Raw genomic sequence first — 25,218 nt, forward strand, 5'->3', positions numbered from 1 at the left:
TAGTGGGATTTATTTTCTTAAATATGTTTAACAAATTCATACATAGTATGAACAACGTGCTCTTTAAGTATATAATAGAAATATTTATATTGAATGGTTGTGACTAGATGTCCTCTATAGTCTATCACTTCAAAATTAGGGATGGGTAGTTCAGATAATCTTCCTGTAGCTTTGCACATAGTACAACAAACTTTTAGTTTCAGTTTTTATTCCAATCTCAGTCATCACTGATAAATTCAACTTTTTTTAGGTGGACAAGTATGAAACAGAGAAGGCTGCTTTAACAAGAGATCTTTCTGACATGACAACAAAATTAGTTGAAGCTCGATTCACTATTACTGAGCTAGAAGAAGAAAATGTAAGCCAGTCTTAGGTTTTTGTTTCATAAATTTCAAAATACCAACTAACAGAGTGTATTAAAAAGTACTCTTTAGGTCTATTATATATGATGAAAAATCAAGTAGGTGAAATTAATGTTTCATCATGATACCATAAGGCCAGGATTATTTTATTTTTCATTCTATGATCTCGCAGACTTAAAAAATTTTTAGTTCCTTTTTTATTTCTGACTTGGGATTTGATGTTTCTGAGGGAGAAAAATAAATCTGATTTACTGTTTTTTAAATTTCCAAGGCAGCATTTTGTTTGTGAGAAAAAAAAATCAAAAGTAGCATGGTAAAATGATCGAACATTGTTGCAACACATATACCGTAATGCATTAAGAAATTTGTGCAATTTTTTACATGCAGACATGCACCACAATCTTGGGTGTATATTTTTACAATGCTATTTCACAAGTGGAAAAAACAATCAATTTACATTATTTTTCACTGCGCAGAGTGGATGAAACGGTAGTGTGTCTCATGAGTCACCTGCAAAATGGAGGTATGGATCTTGGTAATTATAAGGAAAAACGTAGATATTGTGAGACATTCAATACAAAAAATTAATTTGGATGAAACTATTGGTGACTTGATAGACTGAACATTGAATGAAGATAAGAATGTCACGGTCAGGGGGTTTCAGAAAACCTAAAGTACATGCAAACTAGTACCCGATGGCACAATTTTTTTTCCCTCATCCAACCCTTAGCTTCATTGGAAAATTTTAGTAGAAATAAAATACGTCTGGCCTAATTAGTTTTTTAGTCATTTACAGTAGTCATTCTGTATCTTAACTCCTAATCTACAACATTTCACTTGACTTGGGGTGTGGATTGGCTCTGTGGTTAAATTCTGGATTTTGGGCTAGTTCAAATCCATGTGACACCATAAAATATTCCCCATACTTTAAGCTGTGGGTGCATTATAAGAGTGACAGTCAATCCCTTAGCATGGATAGTAGGGTGCTGCTGATTGGTAGCCTTCTCTTTGGTCAGCAGTTCAAAATTATGGATGAAAGCAGATAGCCTTAATAGCTTTGCTATAAAAATATACATACACTTGATCTGTGGATGGGTAGGTAGATATAATGGACAAAATAATTGTAGATTGGTACATGCACTATCACAAACTGGAAGTATTAGCATTATCCAGATCAATACCTATTTGTATCTACAAAGTTCTGTATTTGGAACTGGAAACACTGTTCTTGTTAATACTATTAATAAATGATAGCATATACACAGTTCTGACTTCCACTCCAAATAACCTGGAATTAGAAATAATGCTCATATTAGTGCTTATTTTTGTTTCTGATGTGTAGTTCTTTATTTTTAATGTTATAAAGTCTTCATTTACTTTTCAGGACCAGTATAGGAATGACTGTAACACTGCTGTGCAACTCCTTCAGTGTAAACCTTCAAACTTTGTTTCTCACAAGTACAGCTCAGTAAGATATATTCATACCTTTTTTTTATTAATATTTTGATTTACCACAAAGGTAAATTCGCATTTTAATAGCCATTAGAAATTATTTGCTTGACGGAATGCAACCGTATAGAAACTTCCATGCTTTGAGTTTACAAACATCTAATGTCCTAAATATTCTGTATTTATATGTGTATGTGTGTTTAAGTCTGTATATAATTTAATTTTAGGGCAAAGTTCCAAATAAACTCAAGTATATTATTCTACCATGTTTGGACTAATAACTTGACATATTGGTTAATATTTCTTTTGAATTCCAATATAAATCTTGCCTATAATGAGAAGAATGTGACCTAGACTAATCTTTTAAGTGTTGTAAAGTTTTTTTTTTTTTGTCTTGGTAATTTATGGTGTCTGTATCCTTTGGTAATCTCTTGTAACAGGACGTATCATGTAACTAGGGTCAGGCAGTGTTATTCAAAGCACCTGTATGATAAGATATTACATACATTCACTAGTAGTGGCAATTAAAGTTTTGTCTGTATAGTGAAACAACATACAAGGACATGTGTTGAAATAAACTTGTTTGAAAGTTCCAAGAAATGATATTCAAGTACTGAAAAGCTTTCTTACTATCATATCTACAGTAATGTTCAAGTGCACCTGCACTGGACTGAATGAGTGTGACCCCCAACAGGTGTGATAGTTTGTGGCATATGTAGGAAGTTAACACTGCTAACCTCACGGTTTTTTCAGCACAGTAAACAAAAGTACGGCTACAATGAAACATAAACTTGAAATAAAAATATATATTTATGAAACAAAATTAAAATGTTTTTTATGTACATATATAATGTGAAATCCTATTTAAAAATATAAAATACTTCATTTATTGTTTAGGTTTACTTAAAAATATTATTTTTGGTTTTATATATTACTTGAAACCATAAGGAGAGTACGTGATTATTAAAAAATAGACAAAATTTGCATTTTGTTGATGATAAAAAGTTTTTAGAGATTTTAAAATAATGTACTAAAACATAAAAAAGTAAGAAGTTCAAACCTGGAACAAATATAAATATTGTAATCATATCTTATAAATACCATTTTCCAAGATATTAAAGATGATAATGCAAAAAACTAAATATGTATCAAAAGTAACAGGCTTTATGTTTCTTAAGTTAAACTACGTGCATTTATGAAAGTTCTTATGGCATGTATTTCATCTACTAGTTTTATTCTTGGAACGGAATATAGTAAGACTTGCATTGGCTATGCAGAAATTTTTAGCCGGTAGTGATCAGGTTAAATTGTTATTTACCAAATGGCTTGTGGGTCTGTAACTCTATTGGTTACAGAACCTCCAGTAATGTATGAGTCACGTAAAAATGTAAACAAAAGTATCTTAAATATAGCAATTAATTAATTCCACTATTTATTGCTGATGTACACATTGAATTTTACCTCGAAATAAATGATTTCTCACAATTTCAGTCAGTTTTGTGTGTATTTGCTTGTATATAAATTAACTTGTGGGTCTCATATTTGTTCATGGTCTTTTCAGATTCCTTTAGATCTACAAGAACGGGTAAAATCTCATTTAAGTCATAGAATGAAGAGAGAAATACAGAATAATAATCCAGAAGTTCGAACAATTCGTGTGCCTATTCCAACTTTTCCACCAACAGCCATGGTGTATTCAGTAAATAAAATTCCAGATAATGGGACTGTAAAGCAAAAGGAAACTACACTAGGGATCTCGGAGAGCTCTCCAGACTATGTATCAGCAGCAATAATGGCTAAAGTTTTAGAAGAGAGGGCCAAAGAAAGGAATGCCAAAAAACAGTTTATTTGTATGGCATGTAAATTTAAAAAACAATGTGTATATTACCAGGATAAAGAAACCCAAACTAAATGGCCGTCCACATTTGTTTCATGTTTGTCTTGTGGGAACCAGCCCATTGATGTTCACTCCCGGGTAAGAAGAGGGTCTTCCTCAGGCACAGATTCCCAGTGGCATCAATCCCGTACCAGTTCTGTAGGTGGTACTGAGACTATAATATAGGTGATGTAGTTCCTCATCATACAGGCCAAAATAAAGTAACAAGAATTGGATGCATTGCATGTTTCATACAGGTTTGTTTTACGTGACTGTGAAAGTTTCCACAATGGAGCCTTGGTAAAAGGAGTTTGTTATAATATCTTCACCTAACCATGATCATTAGTGTAATGGAAACTGTTCATCTGATACATTGTTTTGGCCCATCCTGTAGTTCATGGTGTTTGTTAGGAATCACATTTTGTAACATGTGCCTAAATTCTACTCTTGTGTAAAAATCATGGTAAGTCTTCACTGAGTACCATACAAAATAGGCAAAAGAAACTTAATTTAGGCAAATTCCAGGATAATGAACGTTATTTTTAGAAAAGTTTTGATGTATTTGTGTATCATACTGAAGCCATACTCTATTCCCGTATGTAAGGTTATTAGTCCTTGGACTTTCAGTGAAGCCTGTATACATGATGAACTACATTATGCATTTATTTTATAATGTGACTTTAAAAATGGTTTATATTTAACATTTCTGTATATAATGAGGTTCAAATGAACAGTGAAGCTATTATGGTCTATATAATTCTTTGCAAAAACTGGACAAACTACTGTGTTCTGATTGTTTGCCCAACAGTTTGGTGAAAACAATTGCTTGAATATTATTCTTTTTTGATTTAAATTACATTACTAAATTTTTTTTTACCAAAAAATTCAAAATTTTTTAATTTCATAACATTCTCCTGAAGTATTGTTAAACAATAGTTTTTGTTTGCATTTTAAACCAAGTAGGCAAAAAAGATGTTTAAATTGGTAAAGAGTATAATATATTTAATACCTATTGTTAAATTAATATCTTGAAGAATGTTGGAACATTTATGTGGACATTCATTTTACTGAAAGGAAATATAATAATGCATAAACTTAAATGCCATTAAAATTTTATGCACATACAAGTAATTCTAATACTTATTTACTACAATGTGTGTCAGTAAATGATGTTTCAGTTATCATGTTACACATTTTAACGTATCTTATGGATAATGTGAAATTACAGTATTTTTTAGAAAATGCTAATCAAACATATGTCTGTTTATAGAGATTAAGGTAGATCTCAAATATATTCAAATTATGTACTGATCATACTTAATATCAATATATTTGTGCAGTTTAGGCAGTACTGTCACTGCCTTTAGTGCCTAAATCATTTAGACTACATTAATCCTTTCACTGTAACAGCAGTATGTATTCCTTACATGGAACTTTTTTCCCCTATTTTTATTTTGTTATAATGTTACCATTTAGGCTATTTACTTTCAAAGCCACTATAACAAGTTTATGAAGTCATAGTAGAATCTTTTGTTTTGTGACCTCCTATTCATTCATTAGAACACTCAAAAATCCCCCCCCCCCAGGTCCCAATATTTCCCTATCTGCACCAGCAATAATTCCATATGTTTCATCATCTGGTATTCATAACTTACTTAGGATAAATCTTGCTTTTATTTTTATAGGAAAATAGGGAAGGAAGCCTCTTGTAAGAGCATAGTTGGTCTTGCTTTTATCTTTTGAGACAACAGGAATGAAAACATCTTGTACAAGTGAAAACATAGTTTATCTTATTCTTTTATTTTTTGGTTTATCATGATTAAAAAGTGATAATCTGTAAAAGTAAATTAGTAAATGTAGGAGAAACTCCAGGATTTATCCCAAACTTCTGTGAAAGTATGTTATTCTGCTAAAGATATGTACTAGTCATAAAACATATAACCAGTAGAAAACTTTGAGATTTCCCTGGGATACATTATATGCATAGCCAAGGCAATTATATCTTGATGGGAATATAAGGAAAGGAAAGTTAGTGTTTGGTGTATATTCTTCAGCATAGTGTAGCAAAAGGGTTAATATCTTATAGTTTATGATGGGATTTGAAAACTTTCAACTTTTTTATTATGAATGTTGTAATAAATATTAGTATATTCCACCATTTAATGTGGTAAACTTTTGTAATATAAAATTCTATTTAGATGATAGAATTTATGCATTACGTAGTTGTGTACTGAACATAACTTCAATTAATTGTGCTTCTGATGGAGATATGCATATTGACTGTATGTTTTCGACTTTGATTAGTAGCCAGTTTCCTAATTCTGCAGTTGTTGCAGAACACCTCACTTTACAATCCATTTTTTGTATATACAAAGCCTATGTATTAATTTCATGTATTGTGAATTATTGTACATAATACTTTCTGTATTAAAAGACAAAACAAGAATGTTCTGTCACACTAAAAACATTGTAATTTCAACACTTAAAAAAACTAGTTGTTTGAACTATTTGACTTACTGTTTTTTTAGGGCTTGGCATAGCCTAGTGGTTAGCATTCTGGGTTGTGGATTGAAGGGTCTAGGGTTTGACATATTATCCAAATGAACATGCTCTGCTCTTTCAACTGTGTCAGTTCCATTTCTTAGTTTCAAGAGCCAGATAAAGCCATTGTGGTATCATGCTGCTGAGTAGCTCAAAATTAGGAACAGTCATATCTGAATCCTAGGGTGCACATAAGGTGCTGTTCAGGTTGAAAATTGTATTTCTCATATTTTAGAACGTAATTCTAGCTGTCAAGTAAACCATCATGGAGTTGTATGCTTTAAAATCTGTTGTAAAAAATTATTTAACTTCGAAGATAATCTTCATGCAAAGACAATATTTATAAGAACTCAACATGTTAAAATCTCTTATTTTGATAAATAACAGGAATAATGAGAAAGACTTTATCAAGTGAAATATAACTTTCAGTTATAGATTCTTTGTATTCTACTTTAGTGTAACTTACATTAAGTTTCCTGTACATCAGTGTAAGGTGATTCTACCATAGATTATATATATATAGTTTTATCTAATAATAAATACTATTGTTTTGCAAGTTTTAATTTGTAAACAAAAATTTGATGCTTCAATTATGAATATTCAAATATATAAGACCATAGTAACTTATGTATGGTAACTACTGACTTACTAAAAGTGTATTGCTGCTTCAAAGATTATATTTAAAATTATTAGGTAGAGACTGATATGAATAATGATGTTTCATATTTCGCATGATATTGTTAGTAATCTGTAGATAAAATACAGAAGAATGTATTATAAAATTCTCACAAAGATTATGATCCAAACAAAACCACAAATATTGTTCACGTTATCAAAATAAACAGCAAATTACAAAAGCACATTGTAAAAACATGTTATAAAATTAACACTATTCACCTGGTATCATCTCATGCATACTTTTGTTGGTGTAATAACATTTCTACTTGAAGATTTCAGATTATAAGGTTTATACTGTTACTCTTGTTGGAAGATTTAAAACTACCAAATTATCTTTAACTCTCCAAATTTTAATTCAAACAGTTTCAACATAAATTACCAGTGGCCATAAGACAAGTTTTTGTTTTGTTAAATGTTTAGTTATTTGATTCTTTGGAATATAATTAAAAAGGTACCTTTATGTATGATTTGAAATACTGTAATGTGGTATTTTGTAGGATCATGAGGATTATTGAAAACGTGTATACTTGATTATTTTAGTTAATAATATTATAAAAGTGTCTACAAATATGAAGAAGTTACAAAAAAAAAATTCAAGACAGGTTATCAATACATCACAACTGTTTAGTGCCCATAAAACTTGAGTTTTAATATCTAACTTAAAATGGAAGCTTCAGAAATGTTCAGATGCTTTGAGGGGTATTAACACTTACAACAGTGAAATAAATGTACAATCAGCTTTGGTACCCTGAAATTTATTTTTGGGCTACTGCTTGAGAAAATGTTTTGTAGCTGAATAAGGCTTGGTATGCAAAATGTATCTGGTGTAATGTGCTTCCAACTTACGCTAATAAATGTTACATGTTATAGCTTTAGTCAAGAGTCTGTATTTCTGTAAAAGCTTTATAGGTAAGTAGATTACCCGAGTTCTAAAAAGTCAAGGTTGCTCACTGTCTTAAGGTGTTTACTGATTCAGATAAGGACAAAATATTATGTCTACTTCAAAACTCAACACCACCTCATTAGTCTAGTTTGAACTTCTTTAGCTTATGTTACACACAATGTAGTTAGTTTAATATGATTAAACAAATTATGTGTAACTTAAACACAATCTTAATATTTTGAAATAGAGTTCTTAAACAAGCTAAAGTTTTTTAACTGTATTAATGCAAACAAAATTTAGAACTCACTTTAAAATAATGGTTAATTAGTAATGTAAACTAACCATTTTTGTTTGTTTTAAAATTTGTTTTGTGTGAATATGATCTTATGATTTCTCTAGAACTATATAGAGCCTGGTTAGTTTGATGTTAAAAATCTTTTGCTTTTTCTACAACTTTGTATACTGTGATTAGCCTAGAATTAACATTTGTAACTATGTTCAAGTACTAAACAGCCTGAATGAACTTTCACAAACAAAAGTTTTCATGTGTCTCAGTATAGAATCTGATTAGTCTGGCAGTGCGAACAAATTAGTAGTAGCTTAGTTTCCTACTCCATGCGAGTAAAAAAAATTATACATTTTCAAGTTACATAGTATTTTTTGTAAATATCAGTTTCAGTGAACATACAATTTTTAAAACAGGAATTACTAAAACATATTAAAATACATGTAAAAAAATGTAACAAACTGTACAGCAAAGCGTAAACAACTTATAATTATGGGAAGACTATCACTAAAAACATTTTTGTGTGAATACAAATATATCATAGTTATTACACATCAACAAATTAGATATTCAGTATGGCTTTATACAATATTACATATTACTGCCAGATTCCTAAGTCTCCATTCCATGTTCCCAAGGCAACTGTACTGAACAATACAGGATGCCAAGCAACACAAGTTGTTGGTGAGCTTCCACAGGATAATTTTCGAAATAATCTTGTACTTGTGGCATCATAGACACACAGGTGACCTTCTATGTCTCCACTAATCACCATTGTACTGTCAGGACTAATGTCACACCCTATGCTGTAACCTGACACCTGTTTTTTAAGAAGAGTTAAGATTTTGAAAAATGTCTTTGATCTGCTATTTTAAACATGGGCAAAATATTGCACTGTTGCCTTTACCATAACTTACCATGAAATGCATGACTTATCTCTTCTACAATGTTGACATTTTCAACAGAATGCTGTTTATAATTATCAGGGCTGGTGATACCTTAAATTATCCTCTGTTTACACTGGGAACCCTGAGTATTTGGTGTCCTAGACAACTATTATAACTCAACAGTTTTATATTCATAATGTTCTTTTAATAGTAAATAGTAATATTTTCGTATACTCAACAAAGTGTTATTCTAATCACTACTTTGACAGAACTTTTTAGGTTATCATGTTCATATGGTTATGTGACTTATGATCTTACTCAAAAAGATGTTACGAGTGCTTGTCAAGTTTTGTTTTAGTTCAGCAGAAACGTTAATGATACACCATTTCTAAGGTGCTGTTATACTATGATAACTGGATTTTATTATGTGTGCATTGCAGCTTATGTCAGGCCTACTGTCTATTTGCTGAGACAGTGTAGCATTTTAGTGACTCAGGTGTGGAAATTTCTACGTTACTTTTTAGTTCTTTTACAAAATAGTAAGTAAAAAATATATATGTAGTCCAAATAACATATAAAATTAAATAGATTTCAAAGTGGAATAAATCAGATAGACAATAAACATAATGTGGTCAATAGCTCAGAAAATTTTGCTTTCTATTCCTATTTGTTTCTCATATCTACTATAATGTTTTTTCGTGTATTGTTTTTTGGATTAGTCCCATATCAGTTGAATTATATTAGTGATTAGTCTATTCATATACATACGTGTTCTTACTCTTAACAAGTTTCTTTTCTCTACACATTATTAACAGTGTTAGTGTTTCCCTGCAACTAGACTGGCAAAATCAGTTTTTTTTATAATAAATTTCTCACAGTATCAATATCATAAATAAAGTTTCAAACTAAAAAATCATCCTGATTTTTAGAAAGGATGGAACTTTCTATTACTACATATGCATTAAAACAAGTCACGTGTACTTTAATGAACTACAATATATCAGAAGTAGATATGTATTACAACAACAACAAAAAAAAAACTGATGCCAAACCTACCTTGTGCCCTTCATATCTTTTCTTCTTATTCATTTTGTATGGATGGATTGTAGAAAATATTGCGATGTAGTTCCCATTTGTTTGTGCAATGAAATACTGTCCAAATGGATCTACCCGTAAGCAAGGGCAAGTGTATCTTTCCTGCAACAAATCACAAACACACAATATAACAAAATTCGATCTCCAAAACAGACAAGTACAACAGAAAATTTGCATAAGGTAAAAGCTTTCCATTTCCTTTAAGAAATTTGAAATCTGCCAAACTCTTGTTTAACTAACAGTATGTAAGTAAGCATTTAAAATAACTTAAGAAAGTCAACCTATTATTTTAACATTCTTTAAGCTGCATTAAACAAAAACGAGTCCATTGTAGCCAAATACTGCATAACTTAATACATTTCAGGTTGTTTACTGAGGTCAAAGTGTTCATTAAGTAGTGTATCAGGTACAAAACAACTACAGACAGAAACTTAACAAAAATAGAAACATGTTTGGAAATTAATAATTTGTGTACAGTATTTGTTATAACTACAATAAATGGTCAAACATTTACCCATCACATATACATACTCTGCACCCATTATCTTTTATAATAACTACCAATCTGCTGATGAGGGTAAGTTATTTAATTACATATAGGAATTGTTAGAATAGAATGGAAGTTTTCGTGCCAGGAGAAAATATATTGCACTATAAATTTACAGAAATCTCAACTTTTCATTTTTGCTAATTATTATGAAATGAGAAGTGTAAACCCAAAAACATGAAATCTTTCCTCTGTAGATGTTTCAGGGTTTATTAAGACTTACAGTATTTCATAAATTTGTTTAAAGTCAAAACACAAAAACAGGATAATTTGCTTGAAAACAACAGAAAGGACTGACGTGCTTTGAGGTCAGAAAATACACGACTGTAATGAGAATGAGTAAGATGTAACTAGTACCTACAACATAAATGCCTTATCAGTTTAATATCAAAAACATAGTAGTAAATATTAACTTCTTTACAGTCACAACACAATAGGAGTAATTAAGCTGTTTATTACTACAAATATCAATAACTTGTTTTAAAAAACATGATTGGCCTTTTTAGAAACAGATAATAAATATAATTAATCTACGTAGAAAAAAAAGGGAATGATTAAAGATAGCATTACATTATAGGCCAAGGAATAATCTATAAAACTTGTGCAAAAGCCCAAAAAATGAGCTTTAAAACAAATTTACAGTGAATGTAGTTTTACGTTAAAACAAATTTATAGAATAGAGCATTGTGAGTTGACATAATATAATTTTTACTTAGTTTTAAAGCAGAGATAGACTATGATAATCTTGAATAGATTCTCCAAGTAATATTTACATGAAAAATTTGATTAGACAACAGAGCTCCTGATCTCCAATCCCAGGCCATCAATGTCCTGTCAGGTGAGTCACGACTAACAATTTCAGAGCTGCATAAAAACTCTTTTCCTCCAGGTAAAAAGGCTATGTCCAAAATCTAAAATATATAAAACCAAAATTAAGTGTAACAATTATTTTCATTTCTTGCTTTTGAAGTTTGTATGCCATGCTGTGTTGTAGCATAAAGAGTGCATAATTGTCCCTTATATGACATCATTTTATTGTCTACTGACTGAGTGAAAAGCACACTACTGCATAGTGGTGCAAATGGTTAAAATAGGTGACCCTTCCAGGCTGCCTTTGGCCCCTTTCAGGGGAAAATACCCTAATATACACTGGAAAGGTAGACCTTTCATCATAAGGGTCAAAGTGGGAATGGCTAAATTAACTGAAGTGTGAGAAAAGGTGGATTACCATGACAAAATGGAAATGTTTTGATTAGCTTTCAAAAGAATATTGCAAGTGTGACTCATTTCCATTGTGCAATATGACAGGAAATGAGAATGTTAGATATAAAAGATGAGAAAGGTTTTTTGTTTAAAAAATATTTTTAAAGGAAAACTATATTATGTATTGATAGTGAAATAAAACTATAGTGTGAAAATTGATTAGCAAAAAAATTTAAATAGAAAGAACTAAAAGGATATAAAACAAACATGGAACATTATCATAAATAAATGGTAAATACTGAGAAATATTAAAGATAAAAATAAAGAATTTATACTACACATGAGAAAGAAAAAACTTATTTGTCAGACAGGAAACTAGTTAATGCTCAAAGATCACCGATTTCAGAATCTAAGTTTATTCCATGGGATTGAATGGCATTTAAAGTGGAAACTCAAAAGGCTTCTTTCATTTCTTTATCAGCTTTAGTCTTAAAACCATCATTAAATAGAATGACCTGGGTGGTTGAAATGGTGGGCAACAGGGAGTTCCTTCTTGGTGTTCCATAGAAGATTTATGGTTGTTGAAATGCTTCCTAAGAGTTGTTTGGGTTTGTCCTACTTACTTGTAATTGCATTTTTTTACACTCTACCTGGTATTGTGTGTTGTGCAAGTAATTTCTTTAGTAATAGTAAAGCATTTTTGGTCCCATTTGTTGTTCAAAAGTAAGTAGTTCTGTGGACTTGCATGTTGGACAACAGACTTTGTTACATGGATGACAACCATTCCATGGTTGGGTGTATTCACCTTTGCATGAATAAGGATATCTTTAAGATTTCTGTTCTTCTGGAAGAAGACAATGGGAACTTCAAAAAGTAAGTGATTATTCATTTGTAGTAAATGGATTTTTTTTTTCCAAAATACATGAAATATTTCTGAGTTTAAGGTAATAACAAGAGGAACTACATTTCTTTTTTTAGTATTATAATTTTTAAGGATGATTTTTAACTTTTTCAATCTACCTGTCAATTTTCATATCTTTACAGATTTTTTTATCGTGATTTATTTTAGATCTTCAGTGTGTTTTCTGTAATTTGTTTCAACAGTACAGATTTTCTTTATTCTGAGCAATTGACTGTAAGTAATATTCTGTTTAGTGTGGGTGGGGTGGAAATTTCTGTAATGAAGATACTATGGTCTGTCAGTAGGTTTTGTGTATAAGCCAGCATGTAAAAGGCTGTCATTTAAAGAATAGTAACAGCATCAAGAAAGGTAATTTGGGTAAGGAAGTAATCAAAGGTAAATTTGACTGTTTTGTGAAAGGTGTTGGCATAAGAAAAGTCTTTAAATTATTCAGAACCAGCTGTCCAAAAGAAAAGTAACATTTCCAAGTGTGAGGTTTCACAGCATTTTGTTGTAACAGTTGGCTTTCATTATGGCCTATAAATATGTTGGCATAGTTAGGAACCATATTAATAACCATTGCAGTACTGTTAACCTGAAGATAATGTTCTTTGTTGAATTCAAAGTTGTTTAGAGATTAAGACAAGACTGGCAAGGTTTATTACTTTTTGAGATTTGGGTGGATTGAAATGATTTAGGGCAGTTTTTTGGACCTCCGAGTCCTTCATCATGTAGAACATTAGTTGAAGGAAAACATTTATTTTGTTCACACTTAAAAAGACCTCCCTGTTGCCCAACACTTCTGCCAACCTAGTCATTATATTTAATGATATGATTCTCAAAGGTATTTAAACTGGTTTTAAAACTAACGCTGATAGAGAAATGAAAGAAGCCTATTCAATTTCCACTTTAGATACTGTCCAACCCAACTCAAAGATCTTCAACCATTAATTAATTCCTTGTCTGACAAATATGTTTTTTCCTTTCTCATGTGTGGTATAGATTATTTTATTTTTACTCCAAATCTTTCTTAATACTTATTATTTATTTATGATAATTTTCCATGTTTGTTTTGTCCTTTTAATTCGATCTACTTAACATTTTCTTGCTAATCAATTTTCATATCATACCTTTCTTTTACTTCATTGCTCAATATAAATAAAACATTTCTAACTATTTTATATGTAGCATTCTCATTTTCTGTTGTATTGCACAATGAAAATGTGTCCCACCAGCAACATTCCTTTGAAAGCTAATTGAAACATTTCCAGTTTGTCATGGTAATCCACCATGATGTTACCCCATCCTTTTTCACACTTAATTTAGTTATTTCCAGCAACATTCCTTTGAAAGCTAATTGAAACATTAACAGTTTGTCATGGTAATCCACCCATGATGTTACTCCATCCTTTTCACACTTCACTTAATTTAGCTATTCCAAATTTGCTCCTGATGAAAAAAGGTCTATCTTTAAAATGCATTTGAGTTATGGGATGCCATATTGATTTTTTGAGCCTACGTAAATTAACAACATCATAAACTATTATTTTAATAATAGTAAAAATGGAAAGATAAAAGGTGTGTTCTGTTGTGATGTGGTAAACCCATCTAGACATGCGTATGTACACTTTGAACAAAACTTCCGTATGTTTTGAGTAAAGTTAACCTTCAAAACTAGTAAAGCAAAATCTTCACCTGGCCACAAGTTGACTTGTATTTCATTATTGCTGCAGTGGGTTGAATGCGGCTGTCCCAAGCAGCAACAGTATCCTTACTTCCTGTCAGAAATATTTCCTCAGCCTCAGGACAAACCTGAACACTTGTGACATAGCTTTGATGTTGGCAGGTGTATTCTATTTGACCTGTAGTTTCCAAAATCAGAGGAATGTTATAAAAAATAAAGGACTAAATATACATATATATCAGTAACATAAGTGTTTTTGGGTGTGATAATTTCCTACTTATTAAACATTTTGTATCTTTGTCATGGTTATCCTCAGATAATAGCATATTTGATTTTAACAATTACAATAGTAATACATCCAATAATTCATGTGTATTATAAATTTCTGGTTATTGTATTTTGAACTATGGTTTCAAAAATTTGAGATGGAATTTGTACGTCTTTTGTCTTGTAGATTTTTAAAGTGGCAGAGAAGCCCCATTTAACCCCTAACTACTAGGATGGGATCTACATGACTCAAAGTTATTTTATTCTGTTAATTAATTTTCATATTTATAATAATACTGAGATTTTTGTATTATTTTATATAAATGGAACTATTGAAGCAAATAATACACTTATTTTTTAACATATAAAAATTGAGTTGGCTCAAGAACTTTTTAATAGAAAGTACATTTCAAATACAGCAAAAAACTTGGACATTTCTTTGGAAAACTGTAAAGTTATTTATGTTATGGAACTTTGAAGGTACTGAAAGACAAATAGCAAAGTTTCCAATAGAGAGTACCTGCCATTTCTGTTGCAATGTGCTAAAATTTACTAAACAATATCATTATCAGTGTAGGAATAAATATAATATCATTAAATCACAAATAAAGATCAAGTATTTAAAATACTCTTGTCCCTCTCAATCTAACTTCAAATTTTAAGACTTTTTACTGTGTTGCCAGACCACGAGATTACAAGTCACATGACTGCCTAGTTAACATTTGTTTTACATAATTAATCGTAAACTTAAAATCTATACATCACCACTAGGGGAACCTTATGTTGGTGTATTAATGTAAAAATGGCTTCTTTTAATGAGCTAGTGTTTAAGGCAAATAACAACACAGCTGAACTAAACAAAATGAAAAGGAATACACAAATGAGAAAATCATAACCAAAAATAAAATAGAAACTGCTAAGTCATAATTTAAACAAAGTACAATTTTCTATAATAAAAAAAAACCTTTGTGGTCTTTGTATACCCCCACCAAAAATCACCTTAAACTGATAGGTGTTGTATTATCTATTCTACAGGTATTTCTACTTTATAAAAATCTAAATATGGAAATGAAAAGAAGTATGTTCTTCAGATGTATCATACAACATTGATAAGCATAGATTTATACATATGTGTATGTGTTTATCAAAACTAGCTTAAAACTTATTTTAAACAAATATTATTTCAATAAAAAATAATTTCATGTAAAAAATCTTACAAAAAAGAAACTTTCATTTCTTTACCCGTCAGGACATTAGTCAAATGGGCAGTCATATCATAGCTTCCAGAAAGACACTTGGTTCCTGATAAGGTCCACACCGCACTTCTGATACCTTCTTGATGTACAGACAGTTCTTGCAGACAGGTTTTGTTAAGTGTATTCCATACCTTTAGAATCTTATCCAATGAGGATGATAAAAGCAAATGACTGTACTTGGCTGTGTTCCATTGTAGAGAAGTAACAGAATTATGATGAGAACCGAGCTGGCAATCAATTCTTCTTGGTGCTTTACATGAGGCATTTGATTTAATGTGTGCATGAATCTTTGGATGTTTGAAGAATAACTTTTCTTCTGCAGTATTTTTTATGCTTTCGTCAATATAAGGCAATTTTATGTCTTTGACATTATGATGGTCATAGTCACTTACTTTATCTACAGTTTCACTCACACGACAGAAAGTAGAATATGCATGGTAATCATGTAGTACATTTTTACTTGGACTTTTTATAATTTCACTTTGACTTGTTGTACTTGCTTCACATGTATTAATTCCATAAAGGACCTGATCATATGACAAATGTTTTTTTTTATATTCACCATAATTTAGCACATAACTGTCACTATGCCCTTTTTTTCGAAAATATCTTTTACTGAGTGTGTTTGTTCTGTTTTTGTCTGCAGGAGATGGCTTAATTTCTTTAGCTCCTGAAACTGGTAGTGCAGGTCCATACTGTTCTTTGGCTAAAACTGAGCTACGATCTTCTAAAAGTAAATCTAATTTCACATCTTCAAGCTCTGCCAGCATTCTGACTTCTGCTTCTTCATCATCACTACTATCTTTCAACCCAAAGAAATCTTCACACTTTTTTTCATGTTTTACATTCAATAAACCAGCAGAGTTTATATTGTCATGTAATGATGTTTTCTCAGAGCTATTTTTATCAAGCACCTTCTTTCCCTCATGTGATAAAGCACAATTCCAGTCTGAATTACTATACTCATCCTCACTACTGCTATTAGTGCTGTAACACTGAAGAGCTTCCATATTCATTCAGTAGTCAGATTCATACACAGCTTCAACTTGTGTTTTGTCAATACACCTTAAAAAAGTATATGATTAATTAATTGACAACTAAAATATAGTTACAACAGTCCCACGAAACTGAAGCAATCAAAGTTGAAACAAGCCTTCATATACAAAAAAATCACTAGACAAAAGATCATTCCTATGATAAGACTAAAAAGAAGTAAACTCACTTTACATTTTAGGGTCACAATTTTTTAAATAAAAATGTTTGTATTCTTGGTGGTTGTGTTTTACACAGAATGATAGTAAATGAAATTATATCTGTACTTGTAATACTAAAGGTAATATTGCATGGGTAGAGGTGTAATATTGAGTGTAGAACTTACTATATGTTATACAGAGGTATAACTCTACATGTAATATAAGCTTACTGTTTAGTGAGTGTGGTAGGCAATGCAATTGTAATACTAAAGGTAATATTGCATGTGTAGAGGCGTAATATTGAGTGTAGAACTTACTATATGTTATACAGAGGTATAACTCTACATGTAATATAAGCTTACTGTTTAGTGAGTGTGGTAGGCAATGCAAAATATTCTGAAACTCAAATCTTTATTGAATATTATTTTCATGTTTATCCTATTTAAACAATCTACATGAATAAATTGGTTAACTAGCTAATTAATTATTTCAAATTCCAATTGTAATATATTTTAACTGAAAACATTATTTCCCTTATTGGTAACCATGATAGTAAAACACATTTTCATTCTTCAAATATCAATTTATTTGAGTTACAATATGTCAACCTTATGATAATTTCTAATTGAGATTAGTGATTCATTTGTTAAAATGTGGAAATGTCCAGATTATATTTAAATAATTTGAGCTAAAATAATTTTAAAGCAAAAAAATATGTTTTTCACAAAATGCTTAAATTTCAACCTCCAAGATAATGTCTATCATATGAAATGAAGGTTAATTTGAAAGCTACTTAAAAACAAAAGAGCAGGAAAGACTGGTACCACATGGTAACATGTTAGAAGACTGCAGTGGTTCACAAACTTATGAAGCTATCAATAATCACTCAGCTCTACATGTGGTCATACCTATGTGTATTGTATAGAGATGTAATACTAAATATAAAGGTATTTATTCACATTGTATGGAGACAATGTTAAATGTATACCTAACTATATGTATCATACAAAGGTGTCATGTTGTGTGCACTCATACCTATGTATATGATATAGAAGGGTAATACTAGTGGTAAATATGAATGTGTGTAATGTACGGATGTAATATTAAGTGTACACCTGTGTGAGCTAACTAAGCTATACATATTTGTGTATAGTGTACAACAATATAATGCTATGTGTAAACATACCTGTTGGTATTCAGTGGCAGTAATAAAGACAATGAAAAAAAAAGTCAATCAGAAAAAAGGGACAGAAAATTATACAAACAGGTAAGAACATATATATATATATATATATATATGTGTACAAAGCAAACAAATTATAAGAAAGGATAAACAGAACAGTAGGGTTTAATAGCAAGTGCTTAACAATAAAAAGAAGCCTATAGGGTTTAATAACAAGTGTTGAATAATAATGGGAAGCCTATAGGGTTTAATAGCAAGTGCTGAACAATAAAGGGAAGCCATTAATTAGAAAACTATACTAATAACAGCTTAGTTATTAATTCAGTTGGTTTACATGGTTTCAATAATTGGCTTAGGCTTGGCTTTTATTAATACTGTTTCTCAAAATACCTTTGACCTTTTTACCTGTTCGTGTAATTTTCTTGGTTTCTTTTTCTGTTGTCTTTATTACCTAGATTTGATGGTATTATGCAGGTACATAATATCAAATATACAGATACACGAATGTATTATAAGCACTGTGTGGCATTCTCAGATTAACTGATTTTCACACATTATCAGAAAGGTCTGCTATATTACAGTAGATTCTTATAGGATAAATCACAGAGTAAACCTGAATTTAACTAAATGATTGAAATTTAAGCTATGAGAATAAACAGCTTAGAAATGTGACACCAAGTGGACAACAATATCTATTTATAAAACATAGTAAAAAAAAGTGTGTATATTTGTACAAGACACTGAACATTCACCTTCCTACTAGACCTGTGAATTAGTCAATAGTTGTAGTCTTTCAAAACGTATATCCATTGAACTATTCACATTGTTAAACAAGCATAACTGAGTAGAACCAATACTCCTCACAAAACAGAAAACTTCAATTTTTACTTTTATGCACATCACCACATGACTTCATTTTCATACATCATATAATGGCTGTAACCTCTAGGTATCTACTATATTAAGAAAAGACTTCTGTTTATAACCTATTTTGTACAACATGCAAAGTTGCAGCAATATTCCCATAGGCAAAGTAAATACTATCTGCTAGAAAACAACAAACACACACAAAAGCAGTTTTCTGAACAAAGTGTTAATTTCAAAACTGCATAGAGATATACCAAAGGAAAAACTTCAAAAATTTGCATATTAATATAAGTATGTAAAAAAACATGTTATGCCTACATATCACACAAATGAAGAGAGGTGTAATGCTACTGTAGGTACAAACATAATTCTGTGCATTTACATTAATGTATTACTAGGTATAAATATATCTATGTAGTGTAGTAATGAAAAACGAGATGTCAACTAAGATGCAATACTAAGAGTATTCACTTATATGAATTGCAGAGGTTTAATAGTAGTTGTAAACTTATGGTTGTAGTGTAGAGAAGTGTAATTCCAAGTGTAAACATTTATTGTGCAGAGGTATTATACTAGTTGTAATCAATTGTGTATTGTATGAAAGCGTAATACTAGGTGTAAATGTATGTAGTGTACTGAAGTGTACACATATGTGCGAGTATTGTTCTCAAGTGTAACACTAGTTGTAAACATCTGTTTCACTGGTTAAGTTGTTAAACAAAAAGCTACTACATGATGGAATACCTGTGTTGTGTCCATCATGGGAAATGGAACCCTGGATTTTTGCATTATTAACCTTCAAGCATACCTTTGAGCCACCAAGGAATGGGTACAAACATACTGAACAGAAGTTAAATACCAGGTGTATACATATGCATGTGTACTGTATGGATCCATAATGCTAACATAGCAGTTGTAATTAACCTCTTAGATACTTTTCTTTATATGGAAAATTACTAACTCGAAACAAAAATAATACAACTTTGCCATAGTGTCAGTTTATGTTAGTCAAAAATTTTTAGTTTTCCTTTGTCTAATAGAATGTTGTGCCAAATCAAAACTTTACCTCTTCCTCAAACATAATGTACTGAGAAAGATTAATAAAGGAAACATTTTTTTGTTTACATATTTTTAACAGTTACAAACTTGATAAAAACATCATCATCATCTATATCTTACATTTACTTTAAAGCTGCAAATTGAAAGCATGGATTCATGTTATGATTTATTCTAGCTATATTTTAAACATGAGTTAGTGCATTACTTTATAATGTATACAATATTTTATTCAATGTTTTTAAGTTGAAAATTGATATGTTTTTATTCAGAATGTTGATAACATGAAAATATTCATGCTATAAGATTTGAAAAAATTCCAGATATTTGAGATTAAATTAAAAAAATAAATAACCACTTTATCATCAGCACCTAGGAGTTGGCACCTGCTTTTCCTTTAAATTTTAAAATCTCTGCATCTAATTTTCAAATTTCTTACTGAAGCGCCACCTATACAAAAATTGACTGATGATAATTTTGATGTGAAGTCACCTAGTGGCAAGACTGACAATGGAAATGATGTTCATACATATACATTATTTTGGTGTTTGAGAAACATATAAATCAGGCTCTTAAAAAATAAAATCCCTCCATTTCTGAAAATATCTAATAAGAAACTGTGAATTTTTTTTTATCTCACTGTAATTACAATAACAAAATTAAATTTGTGGAATTTCATTTAAGTGTCACAAATTGAGTGCATAGACTCAAAATTACAAGAACAAAGCAAACTAACTTCTTTGATGTAAATACAAATACATTTTTTTGTAAGTTAAATGACTTCTGTCACTGAGCTTTCAAAACTTTAAAATCTTGTAAACCTTTTTCGCCCAGAGTTTGGCTGGAATTTTTGGCTCACACAAGTGTCGCAAAGCTGATGCCCTATCAACCAAGATATGTTTTCATGCCAGTAGCAGGTAGGTTTCCATCTCTATCACCAAAATATTTCTTAATCCCTTGCTTATCCTTGAACTTACAAGATACACCAGCAGACACAGTTCAATAATCTACTTCAGTTTCCTCACATGATCTGTGATACATACAAAACAACACTGAACCAGCTGCCAATAAGAACATTTGCAAATGAGTGGTTGTTTTGCCTTCCATTTAGCTTACTTGGCTCACAGAGTAGGGCAACCACAAGTAGTTATGGTAAAGTTTCCCGAGTCATGGTAGTTCAGCTATAAGCAGTACAGCACTGGCAACAATATAGGTACCTTCTTCACCTAATTCATTCTTGGTGTATTGTTGTCAAGTGCCTTTTGAATAAAATAATTGTCTAAAACATCGAGTCTTCTCAATGGCAAAACTGAAAAATTACTGAACAAGAAACTTTTCAATATAATGAAAAAATAAAGACTGAAAACATACCCTGTAGAGATCTGCCATTGAAAAAAAAAAGTCAGTTTATCACCACCCTTCGTTTTAAGCAACTAAGTCAATTTTCCATATATATTTTTAACTTTTTTTACCAATTCCTTAAACATCAAACTTACTACTAAATAAATTTTTCCATAAATATTTAACATTTTTTCCTAATACCTTAAACATCCTACTTAATATTTAATCTCTTAATATCTACTCTATCAAAAAATACTGAAATTTAAGTTAGACAACATCAGCAGCCCTCATAAAAAAATAGAAAAGCCCTTTACAAATAAATGGCAACTTTCAATAAAATGTTTTTTAAATGACTTTTAACTACAGATTCCTACACTTTGCTATAACAAAAGTAAAAATTACCTGTCAAATCTTCCTTTCAATATTTGATTTTAAAAAGTAGGTCACACTGGCAATTTTTAAATTCCTCACAATTTAAAAACTTTTGTTTGTTTTCTTGTTAATCACAAAGCTACACAATGGGCTATCTCTGCTCTACCCACTGTGGGTATCAAAAAACCTGAATTTTGGTGTTTTAAGCATTTAAATTTACCACTCAGCCACTGGGGGCAAGACCTTTTGCAAAATAATTATTGTAAAGAAGGCCTCCGCTAATTCTTTGCTCAGCTTGAAGGTATCAGGATAAATCTTCTCAGCTTTCCACTTCAAAAGTTTGTCAAGCTTTTTTAAAAACAATTATTTTTTCCAATAAACATTCCTCTCATATATAAAGATATAGGTCTACTTACAAATCTCCTTTTTTTCCATCACTAAAGTAATGTGAGTCATGTGACATTATATTCTTTATGTAAATTTTTGGACAAAATAATAAAGAGAATAGTGCCAACTGCATGGGTTTTACTTGAGATACTTTTCATTTTCTATGTAAAGATAAAAGTGGCAGTCTGAGGTTTTGTTTCACGTCTGTGCACTTAAAATATATTTAAAACAAATTTATTTCATGCAAACAAAAAACCTTGTGCTACTCCTAAATTGAAGGATGACTTTTTGCATAGCTGAACAATACTTCTTATAACTTGCATAAAAACATCAGACACTTAATATCAACAAAATTGAGCTTAAGTTTGTTCTTATATATTATTTAGTCTAATAATTACACCATAATGTATCTAGCAGTAAGAGCCTCATGCTTTTAATATAATGCTTCACATTAAACCATTTGCCAATTTCACTGACCATTTATTTAAAAATGTGTAGCTTGTCTCCTCATGTCCAAAGGTTTGTGTATAATGATATAGAAGTAAATATTATAAAATATTTCACACTTAAACCAATGATATGATATGAGTAGGGTTACCAGATATCCCAGTTTTAGCCTTTTTTTGTTGTTGTTTCCATCAAAAACAATAATAGTATTAAAGTGTCTCAGTTTCTCTCTATCTTAATGTGAATTTGATATGTACAGTTTGTCATTACATAAAATTCCTTTTTATTTATAGAATCGCCTGACAAAGTCAGTTCACATGGTATAGTATTCTCTCCATTGTTTTTTTGAACACCTTCTGTGTCCATTTTTTTAATAATTTTAAATTTTAAAATAGGCAGCTTTTTTATTTCACTTTTTGATATCTTATCATAATACATGATAAATTTTGGTAAACAATTAAAAATACAGAAAGAAATGGTTTGTCCAAATTAACTTGTACAATTTTTTTTTAATCATGGTTTTTATCTCGGGCAAATTACAGAGGGGTTAAATCTGTCACTGGGTATCCACAGGAATTGAGATTTGAGAACATGCCCAACAACAAAAAAGAAAATAAACATTTTTTTTCTGAGTAGGTTCAAGACAAATTAGGCCCATTACATTATTATTTTAACAAGACAAGCTTTTAACAAATTTTGTTTGCCTGTGGTTTTAAATACAGTGCAATAAACATAAGATCATTTAGCAAGTGTTATTTTAATTTACTGTTTCAGTGCAAAATGAAAAAAAAACAAATGTTCCAGTGTTTCACTCTGGAATTTGGAAATATAGTAACCCTATATCAGTTTATGTATATATTTTATGAGTGAACATTTGATTTAGTGATTTACTGAGAATCATTTACTTTTTTAAACATTTAACACTAATAACATGCAATTAATTCTAACTTATATGTATAATCTACTCACTAAATATTTCAGCAGAGGTTGGATAAATATTAGTATTACTATCATTAGAAAATGGTAACCTTACAATTTAAAGTTTCTTCTTTTACAAGTTTTAGATCATAACATTGCACTATGACTAGTACTAGTAGTAATATTACTACATACTTTAAAGCTAGTTCTAGGCCCATAAGCAAATCTTAAGAATACAAATTAAAACACATGAGACAAAAAATGAGAGGCCTAATCTCTCGCACCTTCTATTCCTGATAAAATAATCTTAAACTTTAGTTAAACTTAAAGCCTAACAAATTGCGATTTTCTTACCTTCTTAAGTTATTTTTATTTTAAATTTAAACACTGAATAAATTTCTGCTACTCAACTTAAATTTGGTTTTCAAAATCCAATTTTACCAAATATATTTAAAATTCATTGAAAACTCTAACAAAATATTTTACAGGCTACATGATGTTAAATGGTTTGATCTTTATATGGTAATCATATTAGTAATGATTGGTTATTCTACAAGTACTAGATACCAATCATAATGACACATGTTGATACGCACACGAGTTATTGCTGTATGTAAAAGGTTAATGATTGATTTTTAAATTAGGTACCGAAATGCCTCTTATTCTTAAATGTGCAAATGATCCCCTTTTCTTTAAATGTTTTTATTGTAGTTTCAACTATTTATATGCGTTTACATATATATATATATATCTTGAGAGAGATGGAGATAGGTTTAAATCAATTATTCAAGCTATTTGGATAATGATGAAAACAGATATGATCATTTTTGTCTTTCATCTTATTTAAATATCAAGCCTGGCGAAGAGCAGTTGCTCGAAGTCCAAACTTCGTTAGATAGATTATAACGGTTTTATTTCGACGTTGTGTTTTTCCGATGATTTTATGTTATAAAAATATAACAAAAACAGATCTTGTTCAAAGCAATCATTTTAGAAATTAGAAACTCGTTAGTATTTTAAATATGGCCAAGTTGTTTGAATAATTATGTAAACATATATACTTATTTTTGAATTAGTCACTTTAACTAATTCTTTATAAGATTATGCTTAATGGTTACACATAAGCCTAACAGTAACATATTACCTTAATATAGTATGACGATTTTCTAAATTTACATGCTGTATTTTAAAAGGACTAAATATAAAAGTGGTTTTCACGCATCGATTGCCCTGCCATCTGTTATATTTTTTTCGAGGACTTCACTTATTATCTAATTCTAAATGAACAAAAGGGTGTAAACTTAATGTACGTACGTTGATTTTCAAAAAGTGCCACGTGAAGGAGTAGCTACGAAAATCACATCAGTAGAGATTGGGGAAAATTATTTAATTGAATTGTAGGGTGGTTGGATGGAAGAAAGCAAAAGTTTGATACTAAACAATCCTGTCAGATTGGACTTTTGTCACTAGTGGAGTGCTTAGGGGATTAGTGTTTGAGCTTTTGCTTTTCTTATTTACATCAGTGATATCGATAGGGAA

At 30.3% G+C, this 25,218-nt stretch overlaps 2 protein-coding genes across 5 annotated transcripts in view; one reads left to right on the plus strand and one right to left on the minus strand.

Moving 5' to 3' along the window:
- LOC106466671 (tight junction-associated protein 1-like) overlaps nt 1–7,773 on the plus strand; it is an 88,679-nt gene extending 80,906 nt beyond the window's left edge. For 3 of the 4 annotated variants that reach the window (XM_022394734.1, XM_022394733.1, XM_022394732.1), the window contains 3 exons: nt 251–358; nt 1,747–1,830; nt 3,373–7,773. In XM_022394734.1, coding sequence (XP_022250442.1) covers nt 251–358; nt 1,747–1,830; nt 3,373–3,873 — 693 coding nt within the window. In that variant the 3' untranslated portion in view covers nt 3,874–7,773. The remainder of the gene's footprint in view (nt 1–250; nt 359–1,746; nt 1,831–3,372) is intronic. The other variant, XM_022394735.1, reaches the window with a different exon arrangement.
- On the minus strand, nt 7,530–24,897 carry LOC106466672 (WD repeat-containing protein 25-like). The gene is made up of 6 exons (XM_013926965.2): nt 24,824–24,897; nt 15,902–16,980; nt 14,404–14,570; nt 11,378–11,515; nt 10,019–10,159; nt 7,530–8,895 (listed from the first exon to the last, which is right to left on the minus strand). Exons 2-6 carry the CDS (start codon nt 16,929–16,931, stop codon nt 8,674–8,676), a joined length of 1,698 nt encoding a protein of 565 aa, XP_013782419.2. The 5' UTR covers nt 16,932–16,980; nt 24,824–24,897; the 3' UTR covers nt 7,530–8,673.
- Nucleotides 24,898–25,218: the final 321 nt, after the last annotated feature.

The sequence above is a fragment of the Limulus polyphemus genome, unplaced genomic scaffold, assembly GCF_000517525.1.
Source record: "Limulus polyphemus unplaced genomic scaffold, Limulus_polyphemus-2.1.2 Scaffold2339, whole genome shotgun sequence".
Taxonomy (NCBI): Eukaryota; Metazoa; Arthropoda; class Merostomata; order Xiphosura; family Limulidae; genus Limulus; species Limulus polyphemus.

Coding starts and splice junctions, on each gene's coding strand:
- LOC106466672 (XM_013926965.2), bottom strand. CDS start 16,931: ATGAATATGGAAGCTCTTCAGTGTTACAGCACTAATAGCAGTAGTGAG. Junction 14,571..15,901: donor TTTGACTAATGTCCTGACGG/GTAAAGAAATGA, acceptor TGGAAACTACAG/GTCAAATAGAATACACCTGC. Junction 8,896..10,018: donor AAAGATATGAAGGGCACAAG/GTAGGTTTGGCA, acceptor CTTAAAAAACAG/GTGTCAGGTTACAGCATAGG.